The sequence below is a fragment of the Haemaphysalis longicornis genome, unplaced genomic scaffold (assembly GCF_048455015.1).
Source record: "Haemaphysalis longicornis isolate Haplotype H1 unplaced genomic scaffold, Haemaphysalis longicornis Haplotype H1 scaffold_1, whole genome shotgun sequence".
Taxonomy (NCBI): domain Eukaryota; kingdom Metazoa; phylum Arthropoda; class Arachnida; order Ixodida; family Ixodidae; genus Haemaphysalis; species Haemaphysalis longicornis.
This window is the reverse complement of record NW_027526203.1, coordinates 446,350,510-446,361,703: the sequence shown is the minus strand read 5'-3', so window position 1 is coordinate 446,361,703 and position 11,194 is coordinate 446,350,510. Positions and strand designations below refer to the sequence as shown.

Sequence of the window (11,194 nt, the reverse complement as noted above, 5' to 3'; positions counted from 1 at the left end):
ATTGTTGTCAACTTCGTTATATCCAGGCTTAACTCGAATTATTTTTCTGTCGCAAGCTATGTGCCAAGCTTGCGCAGCTCTTATGTCATATCTTACCCCTACGATGAGCCATATTGCAATACCGCTTAAGAAAAACCACAAGTCATGTAGCGGACACCCCCTGCATCCCGAAGTTTATTTTCAATTTTTCTTCTTGCATTACTTGTTTTGTTCGCGTTTTAAATTCTCAACATTTTCCCCTCCTTCCATACCACCCCCCCCCCCTCCCACAGTGATACCCTGCATAGGCCACTCGTATTTACCTCTCCGCATTGGCGTCTGTTAAAAAGAAAGATCACGCTTCACAGACCCTTGTAGGCCATTACAGCGGTACCGCTGGCTAAGAGCTGAATGCTTGACTTCTTAAACTCATTCCTTCTGCAGGCTTTTTTCTAATGTTTTCAGCTGTAAGTTCCAGGATTCAGCGTTCGTTATTTCTGGTGTTGATTGATTGTGGGGGTTTAACGCGCCGACGCAACGCAGGCGATGAGGCGCGCCGTAGTGGAGGGCTCCGGATTAATTTTGACCACCTGGGGATCTTTATCGTGCGCCGAAATCTCGTACACACGGGCGTTTTTGCTTTTCGCCTCCATCAGAAAAGCGGCCGCCGCGGCCGGGAATCGAACCCGCGACCTCGTGCTCAGCAGCGCAACGCCTTAGCCACTGAGCCACCGCGGCGGGTGTTATTTCTGGTGTTCGCATACATCACGTTGACGTATATATCCCGCTGGGTATGTCACAACTTGCATACATAAATAAATTTCTCTTCATCATTAAAGGCATCCCTCCTCCCGCATACATAAATGCATGGACAGCCCGTACCCGCAAAAACGGGTTGGCCAAAATTTGAAATAATTTAAATCAATAAGAATCAATCAATGCCAATCAACCAAATATTTTAATCAAAATCGCTTCAGCTTGCGCTGAAATTCTTAGCACATATTTTGTGGTTGTCCTTAACCGTATATTCGGAGAGCACCACATACCGACAAGTGTGCGGGGTGTCAATGATTGATAAAATGGCTAATCAGATAAGTTCAATCAATAAAGAATCGACCCGCAGTTTCAATCAAGCATTCTCAATCAACAAAACCTATCAATCAATAATAGTTTCAGCTGATGTTTACAGTCGCATGAGGTAGTCGCTCGAATTCCTTGGGATGACGGTCGTATGATGGTCGAATGACGGTCGTTAACTATTCAGAGTTATTGTTTTAGTCTAGGTGGCGTAGGCCATGTTCTGGGGTCTTACTCCGCTTTACGAGCATTCTCTTTGTTTCTTTTTAAGGAGAAGAGTGCGTTAAAAAGTTTTTTCTTCCACCATCCTTCCCACCGTTTTGCTAACGTCGGCTGTGACGACACACTAGGCAATCCGCACGGTAAAATGAAGAGGATCGCTAGCACGTTTTAAGGGTACAACCTGTGCAGAAACAAACAAAAATTTGACATAGACCTTGAAATAAGTTAAAATCATCACTGCGATAGCTGGCCGTAAATGGCGCGCGGTGTTTTCTCTTCTATTGCCAATTACGGGTGATATAAATAAAACCCTAGATTTCCGCTAAATATTTAAATAATGGACTCACAGGTTAACCTACACAACACGGCCACAAATAAGACATCGACGAGTCGCAGTGTGCATTACCGTTGGTGGCGGGTGCCCGGCGAGGACGCATACGAGGCTGCACTTGGCACCGTCCTGTACTTCGACGTCGTCAAGAGGCACCACGAACGACGGTCCGCACACTTCCTTTGTTTCCTGGGTTCAGAGAAAGATGGGCATGGCGGTATGCATTCCAAATAAAAATTGACAAGTTCTTCTCTTCTTTTGATCAGGCGAGAACTAATCAGTATTTTTTTTTTTTACTGTTACCTTTTTTCAGAGCGATGAGGTACCAAGTTATTACACACCCTGTTTCTACCGACTTCGCATTTAGGCATGCAATGAAATCGTTGCAGCGGTTTTCATACGTGAAACAGCTCAAAGTGAACAATTACGGAGTACACCTATAGGTCTGCTTATGTGTGAGTGTGACAAAGCATAGGTATGCTGTGCGGTTTAGCGAGATTCGTTTTTAACCCCACCACACACATTCGCCCGCAGGAGCCGCCGCTGCAGGAGATGTCGCAGAAGCCGCATACGGCCATTCCGACCACTTGCATGTTTATAGACATGGTACTAGTCGATGTCGAGGCAGAGAGCAGCAGAAGTGGCTGGTGTACGAAGATCGGCGAGGCATGTGCTGAAATCCCGCGTACTCCCATCATCGCAGCGTAACGTTATAGGCCTAACGCCAGGACAGCGCATACCCGTCCTCCTGTGCAGTTCGGCTGGCCCCATGGCAACGATGACGCCGCTGCGCACGCTCCTTTATAAAGCGAAGCTTGATTAGGCTAAGGGTCCCCGCATATTTCTTATGCGTGTGCAAAAACACGAATGTAAACGGAAAACGGCTGTAAGTCTTGTTTCACCGAAACTTTCCCCAAAACAGTTTTATGACAATTGGCCGCTAAAAAAACTCTCATTATTGCGACTTTCGTTTGGCCGTCGTCATTAGTTCGTTTAGAGTGAAGTTTTAAACGTGTATACAGAAGTACGGCCTGCTGTCAATACACACGCATCTACAGGAGGAGTATGGATACAGAAAACGGCTGTGAAATTTTCCAGCAACAAATTATGTGACCATTAGTCTCCAAGACAACTCTATCCTTAGGCGGAGTTTCATTTACTAGTCGTAATTAGGTAGTTTACAACAAAGGAGTTCCTACCATTGTGAGAAATACTGTGACACCCGTGTCGCGTACAAGGTGGTACGACGATAATTGGAACACTTTAAACCTTTTTCCACGGCGAACCGCCGATGTATTTCCGCTCAAACTTCACACGAAGGTCGCATTTTGTGGTATATTTTGTTTGAAACCGGGAACAACGACGGTACTTACCTGTTTATTCTGAAAATAAATAAAAACGGTTTTCGCCTATGGGAAAATGGCGGCCGATTTGGACGTGCGAGCCAGCGCAAGCTGATCTTGGAACGACGGTGCCACCTGCGGTATGCAGAGCGAAACGGACTATGGGGATTCATGGTAGTAAGGAGCCAAATGAGGTAGCAGACGATCAGAAATTCTCTTTCGTCCCTAGTTTACGATCATCACAAATAGTTGCATAACAGATAATACCAAACATAATAAAATATTCCTACGGTTCATCGTTGCCAATAAACGTTGGATTTGTTTTTTTCACCTTCTTTCATATTTTCTGATCGTCTGCTACCCCATTTGGCTTCTTCCTGCCGTGAAGGAGCGCGAATCCACATCGTCCGTTTCGCTCTGCATACCCAAGTGGCGCCGTCGCTCCAAGATCAGCTTGCATGGCTCGCACGTCCAAACCCGCCGCCATTTTCTCATACACGAAAATCGTTTTTATTTATTTTCAGAATAAGTAGGTAAGTACCGTCGCTGTACCCGGTGTCAAACAAAATAGACCACAAAATGCTACCTTCGTGTGAAGTTTGAGCGCGAATAGAGCGGCGGTTCGCTCAGGCAAAAATTTCAAAGTGTTCCAATTATCGTCGTACCACCCTGTACTACGCAGCTTCGCTGGTCATCTACCTTCACAACGTGGAGAGACTCATCATTTTTAAATATACTGCTGGTAAGAAACACGTTGCGTCTGCTCCTCATGGGCTTGTAAGGTGTTGCGGGCAAACGCCCTTGTCAAAAGGGGTCAATGCCCTACGGCTGCGCACAATCGAAACGCTGCCCCTCCTTGGGGACGGTCGTGCCATTCACCTTTCTTTCGATGGGCTGGGGCGGCGGCGCTGCCATTGCCTCCTTGTGAAAGGTTCGCCACCGAGACGTCAGCTCCTCCAGCTCCATTCGCGCAGTGTCAGTCTGCAGGCGCGATGACGTACAGAGGACCTCGATCCTTCTCTCCAGGGACTGCACGTGTTAAGAAAGGCGATTTTACAGTCCGCCACGGAAGCAGGTGACCCTGTAGGGCTAGAACTCCGTGCAGTTGGGTGAGACGTGGATCTCATTTAAACCAAGACGACTCCCACGCACCTAGATGTCTGCAGAGACTGCTGAACTGCGCCTCAAGCCTGTAAGCCTCGACACGCAGTATCACTGTCACAAACCTCGTCGAAATGTCCTGTCCGAGAGCGGCAGCGAAGGTATTATCGTTACCTTGCATTGTACTCTCGTTGCCAAGGGATTGAAAGCAAACCAGAGTGCTAACGAAAAGGCGCGCAGTCCTCTCCAGCCACGTCGTACGAGACTCCTCACCGCCTCCTAACTCCGCCACAGACGAACCAACCATATCCGAACCCCTGTACGAGCCGGGCAGAAAACAGAGTTGGTAGTGATTTAGGAAAAAAGGACCAGGAATCACCATCCCTTGTGACCCTAGGCGGGGCAGGTGCTGTTGTACAGGCTCCGTTTCGGCTTCGTCCTCAGGCCGCACGTGCTCAGGCGGTGGCGAAGACACCAGACACTACGCGGAGACCAAGCTCGTGCTGCTGTTTCATAATCATCCGCACCCCCCTACAAGACATAAGATCCGTCGACTCAAGCCGGCCTGCGGCGCCATTGGTCGGACTGCGGCCTGGCTACACGTTTGACCGCAGCCAATTCGTTCTTGGACTGTCAAGCTGGAGCTCTTAACCGGCAACGACACCTCCCGGTGCTTCAGGTGTGTACAGTCCCAAGAGATCCAACCCGCGTCAGGCTCACCGGACTAAAACAAGTCTGGAGTTGCTCCTAGCTTTATCCAACAAAACTGCCTCCCTATAGAGGCTGTGATGCACTTTCTCTCCTGCTCGCTCTTCCCGTATCAAGCCACCGGGAACTGCATAATACATAGCATGTAGGTGGTATTCGGGAACACAGAGAATGCGGTCACAGTTCCGTACTTCTAGCTTCTAACTGTGTGGAGGATGTCCCCATTGCACCTCTGCCCACCGATTCGAGCTTCAGTGGTCTCCTCCTTCGTGACGTTGTTGTCTTCTACCGTGAGTCGACGCTACGGTGGTCGTGGCGCCATAAAACACGGCTTAATCATATCATGCTTTCGACCCTTTTCACGAGCCGAGAAACCGTCATTTTAACGCGACAGTATTTTTGTTCGAGGACAGACAGCCAAAAAAACCCAGGCCAAAATCACTGTGGGTATTTAAAGACGCAGGGAGCCTATAATTGGTGCACCACTGCACGCAGGATATTACAGGGGTGAATCATGTTACGCGAGAGCTTTCTTTAGACACCCCCACCGGTTTTAGCGCGAGAGCGTTACTAAACTCCTTCAGAGGTTTTCCGCGGGATCTAGCCGTGCGCTATCAGCCCTGCTCATCAAGCGTCCGCGGAAGGACGTCATCACCGCCAACAGTACACGACGACGCGGACGCCAGAAGCGAGAGCCGGTTCGAGGCTAGAGAGCGGCAACATGGAGGCAGAAAGAGGAAACGCGCTCGTAGACTCGCCAGCAATGACACTAAAGGCGCAACCACATGCGACGTTTTGGTCGCGTTTGGAGACCGTCCGCGGCGACGCGCGTTCAGCGCGCGCCACCAAATACACAGCAGCGCGCTCGGAGCGCCGGTGTCTGCGCATCCCAGATTTTCGGTCCGTTTTCGACGTCTGCGCCGGATGTTGCTGTCCTCAATTTCCGGTCCCCCTCCGCACGCAACATGGCGGCTCTTTATTTGGCGGCTCTTTAGCACTTTATTTAATAGAACATCAATTTAACGTGTTTTGTTTGTTGAAGTTTTGATTATTCTTCAGTTTATTAAGAATGACTTAAACAGAACGATGCTGCCTTTACCAAAGTAAGTCTGGCAACTTGGATCGGAGAAGCGCTCTTCGCGCGTCTCATGTGGTTGCTCGCCCTCTCCAACGCCCGTTCCGCGTCGGCGCCAGGCGCCGCAGACGGTTGCAAGACGCGGCCAAAACGTTGCATGTGGTTGCGCCTTAAGGGCGTATTCTGAGTTCCTCCTCCACTCAATTTGCTCCCTCCACTCGACTGAGGGGAGGTTTCCACATTGCTTATGGATGGGGAAATCAATTTCAAGGATCTCCCCCACTTGAGGTTCGAGTGGAGGAAGGATTCAGAATACCAGGGTAAGTCGTAGGTGAAAGAAAGGGTGCGTGATTTCAACAAGCGCCTGGGAAGTGAAATTCGTTCTCTCCGGGTCGGTGGTCACAAGGAGCTCGACAGACGCGGTCGCCAGCCATGCCCACAGCTGACACCATCATAACAAGGCGCCTCTCCAAGAGGAACTGATGCCGGTGGAAACATTGTGTCACCTGACCACAAAAAAAAAAAGGCCACAATTTACGATTGACTTAAAAAGACCAATCGAAGGCATAGAGTACGAACAAAAATTGACTAAAATGTGTCCTCAATAGAAATGGTACCAGCAGGAAATAGCGTTTAATTACACGAACCGAGCCACACCCCGCAGCTGCATGCTCCCAAACCAAATATAAGGCCACTCAAGCGTCGATGTCCTGTTTATTTTTCCTTAGGTTGACCTCAAATCCTCTGCTAAAACAAAAAACCTGGTCGCCATCCCGCCCTGTGCGAGTGGATGTCCAGCAAAGCTGTTGTACACCACTACAAATGGTGATAGAGGAGGGTATGAAATGTTTCTCGTCGTCTCAGGGGGCTTGTCGCTTGCTCTCGGCTGGCGTCACTAGATAAGAGTGATAAGGGTACAGAGTATCAGCACTCTTTTCTCCTATTGTTCCGTGCCGCCGCCATGATCATAGGTCGCATCGCATTGCGTGACATTTGTTTACACTGCGACGGTTCACGGGCGCCGCCATTTTGTTGTTTATGCGTTTCAGTCGGTCAACTCTGGTAGGCTTAGCTTGTCCTCCCTGCTCTGCGGCGGCGCGTGACTGACGTCGTTCCAAATGGGAATCATTAAAACGCATGTAACAGCATTTCAGCTGAAGAAGTGGCTCGGCTTCTCTCACGGCAAATGATGGGTCCTGCCTAGCGTGAAGCATGCGCTCGGCGTCTTGGGCAAGAACTGCTCTACTTAGTGACATTAGTCCTGCCTAGCCTTCAAACATATTGATTGATTGTAGAGTTTAACGCGCCGTCGCAAAGCAGGCGATGAGGCGCGCCGTAGTGGAGGGCTCTGGATCAATTTTGACCACCTGGGTATCTTTATTATGCGCCCAAATCTCGTAAACACGGGTGTTTTCGCTTTTCGCCTCCATCAGAAAAGCGGCCGCCGCGACCGGGAATCGAACCCGCGTCTTCGTGCTCAGCAGCACAACGCCTAGCCACTGAGCCACCGCGGCGGGATAATCTGCAAACATAATCTTTATCAGAAACATAATCTTTACCAGGGAGGGGAGGGGAGGTCCCACTGTTCACAGGCGTCTTATCCATAATGCGGTTTCGATTCTTGTTTTGTGGTTTCCTTAAAGAAAATCTGAGCTCTATGCGGTATGCCTGATTAGCCTGACGCACGCGCTCGGCGTCTTAGGCTTTGGCGCCTTGGCGTTTTTGCCCTCAAAGATCGTTGTTGCACACGGCGAAGAAACCGTTGGGTGTAGAAGTATGCCGCTTTGCTCTAAAAAAAAAAAATCAGCGCTTCAGACATGTAGTGGCCTAAGATGCACTTTGGAGTCACGCAAGGCACGTAGTGAATGATGTGCAAAATTTGTCACACCCTCGGCTTTCATTTATTACATTTCAGCTACAGCAAGGCATCTGAAACAATTACATAATACAAAAAGCGAGAGCTGCATCAACGAGTGCGTCAGGATCGCTAAATATTTTTCATGTACGCATGGCACATGTAGCAAGCGGCAACTTCCCAAGCCGTTCACGCCGCAGTGGCACCTCGGGTGTGTCTCTCTTAGTATGACGCGCGAAAACCACCCATCCCGTCGTCGTTCTTTGAAAAAAAAAAAGAAAAAGAAAACGAGAACGCCAGCTTCAGTACTGGCACTCTGAGGTAGGTGTTCAAAAGATTCTCAGGGACGGTCCCATGGTGGACTTGATGTGCATGGTGCGGATGTTCTCCCAGTGCTCGGGCAGCGCTCCCACCAGGTGGCCGACGGCGTCTTCGATGTTCTCCCTCAGCTGCTCAGCGGTCATCCTCACGTTGCCCACGACGAGGCCCCGCGGCGATTCCCCTCCGATGCAGAAGCTGACGGTGGCCCTGGACTTCTCGACCTGCTCCACCAGGGGTTGGCGGTGCGACAGCTGCTTGGGCCACTTGCCCGCGGCCTCCAAGGCATTGCCCACGGGAGTGTGCTTCAATTGTCTGAGCAGCGGACGGGACGCCACGAACGCGTCGAAGCCGTTGGTCAGTGTGTTTATGTAGTCGTGCTGGCAGTAGAAGAACCTGTCAAGATCACGGAGGTCTCGCGAAGTCTTGAAGGGCAGGTCATTAGCACGTGCCTCCTCGCAGTGCTCCGCGTCGCCCAGAACGCACACCCGGATGTCGGGCTTGGGGATGTGCGTCAGCACGACCGCTCCCTTGATACCTTTGTCCCTCAGGTGACTGTAGTCCTTGAAAGCCACCTGGAGGTCCACGAACTCGAGGAACCCGCGCCTCTTGCGTGCCGACGCCTTCAGGACCGCGGAGATGCGGCGGTGAAGCCTTTCGTGGTTCATCTTAGATTCCATTCTTCTGAATATGATGGTGATGACGGTGTTCCTTGGTGACACAGCACGAGCCAGCTGATTGGCCAACCATCACAGTAACGAAAAATATTCCTAGCTGGCTTGATACAGCTTCACGTTAATTTAAACTGCGTGTGGAAAACGTTACAAGTAAGCAAGGTGTGACAATAAAACAAAAATGGACAGGAATTCAATTAGGTGCAAGAATAAACAAAACGTGCCGCGTTGTTCTGGTGTGTAAGCGTTTTTTTTTTGTTTTAACATATACTATACTACTATTATGTATTAGGAGTTCGGGCTGACGGCTTCTCGTGTCGTCGTCATCGTCGATCGCCTCATGTCGTCACGGTGCTAAAACACCGGGAAACTCGTTTTCCAAGCCTCGCGCTAGAACGTAACTCGTACAAAAAGAACACATCGGGACGCGTGTTTCCAAACGCTTCGCTGCACAGAGCACCCATGTGACATGTGGGATGTCACTGCACGCTGTTATTTTGAGCGTCTGCTAAAAGGCGCCTCCGTTCGGGCTCTGTGGTCTTGATGTAGAGTACTGAGTACCGGCGCCGTCGGCTTGGGTTCGAGTCCCAGCAAGTCTATCTGAAGTATTTTTTATTGCTTACCTTTTTTTCTAATTTTTTTCTGAACACAAATCTACATATTGTTTTTGTTTATAAATAGTGATTTGGTATGTTTTAGGTTGCTTTAGGTTTGGCGCGCAACCAATGACAGTATTTAATTACGCTCTGCATCGCGCAAACAGACATGTCACGTGGGTGCTCTGTGCAGCGAAGCGTTTGGAAATACGCCACCGGGACACTCGTTTTCCAACGCCTCTAGCTGTAGTTCATTCCACAAGCTAGGTGCAGCACTGTGGAGTCTACATTGTTATCAACAGCCCGCCCCCTCAGGGCGCCTAACTCACCGCGGAGGAAGCGACAAAAGGCGCCGGGGCCTTGCGGTTCCACTTGCCGAGAGGGGAGAGGGGAATGTCCTTTCAGGACCCCCTTCACGGCGAGTTAGGCGCCCTCAGTGGGCGCAGTGTTGACGAGAATGTAGCCTCCACAGTGCTGCACCTAGCTTGTGGTATGAACTATAGAACGCTTGGGCTTCAAAGACACGAGACTTTTACAGCAAAGCTGTATACCTCTACCCCCAACCGTTTCATCTCCGTGGGCAAAAACGCCAAGGCGCCAAGAATACACTTATACACGGCATGCCCCCCCCCCCCCCTCCCCCCCTGGTTTCACTGGAGATGGCCCGGGATTTTTTTTTTCATACTTACGCTTCCGTAGCAAAATCCTATCTGCTGTCTGGAGGCCGCACCATGCAAGCATATCTAATAAACAAACTTGCGTCATTGGAAAGCGGCGACATATTGTGAGAGCTCCTTTATGTTAATTTAATGTCGACGTATGATATCTGAAAATATAGACTCCGCTGTTTCAGCTCCGCCTGTTCGTAGAATACTCTTTCTAGTTAGACGTCTTTTTTCTGACGCACTCGCAATACCTACTTCACTCGTTTTTTTTTTTTTTTTTTTTTGTTCCTTTTTTCTGCAGGAAAAGCACGGACATGAGTGGACTTCTTGTCCTGCCGCCTTTCTCTGTGCCCTGCCTCCCGTTGTGCGGCTAAAAAGCGCATCCATTTCACTACGGAGTAGTTTTGTTTTTTGCGAAGCCATTGAGTAGAAACATTATTAGCGCGTGCATGTAACTAGCCTAAATGAGCGGTATTCTGCGGTGACAGCTGCCCGTGATCAGCCGTGCGCATCAAGCGTCCGCGGAAGGACGTCATCACCGCAAAATGGAAACGACGACGAAGCCACAAGAAGCGAGTGCCGGCCTGGAGCTAGAATCGGGTGCAGCTGCAACAGGAGTGGGGAAAGGCGGAGGCATGCCGACACTCGCCGACAATGATACTGCGGCGAAGGCGAGAAAAGGGATTCGTGGTTTCAGCAAGCGCCGCGTTTGCGCGGTGAGTTCATTCTCTCCGCGTCGGTGGTCACGGGATGCTCGGCAGACACGGGAGCGAATTCTCCAAAAAAGGGCCGTCGTTGGGTAGCGCCATGGAAATACATGTGTTCTGGGGTTGCCGCTGTCGCTTTGCGCCCTTTTGCCGGTGCTCCTCAGTGCCATTTCGCCCGCTTTCTCGCCCCTCAAAGCGACGGCGCCAACCCCAGAACACATGCATTTGCATGGCGCTACCCCGTCGTTTCAAAACGACGGCCAATCGTTTTAGAGAATTGGGCCCACGGTCGCAAGTCGTGCCCGCGACTGACGCCATCACACCAACGCGTCTCTACCAGAAGAACTCATATAGGAGCCATCATTTAGTCACCTGACCACAAAAAAAGGGGATGAAATTTAAGCTGGGCTTTCAAAGACCAATCGAAGTATGAGCATAATGGAACGAAAATATGTCCTAAACAGAAATTATTCAGTTTCGCAATCATTCACACAATCATCGTCGCATGCTTTGTGGTACTCGCACTATACCGCATACTAAACC

At 50.0% G+C, this 11,194-nt stretch overlaps 1 protein-coding gene across 2 annotated transcripts in view; it reads right to left on the bottom strand.

Annotated features, from left to right (window-relative positions):
* The window catches only part of LOC144155903 (uncharacterized), a 57,323-nt gene that overhangs the window by 9,383 nt on the left and 36,746 nt on the right, over positions 1-11,194 (bottom strand). For both annotated transcript variants that reach the window (XM_077687612.1, XM_077687611.1), the window contains 2 exons: positions 3,832-3,981; positions 1,685-1,798 (listed from right to left, as the gene is read on the bottom strand). In XM_077687612.1, the coding sequence (XP_077543738.1) occupies positions 1,685-1,798; positions 3,832-3,981 (264 nt within the window). The remainder of the gene's footprint in view (positions 1-1,684; positions 1,799-3,831; positions 3,982-11,194) is intronic.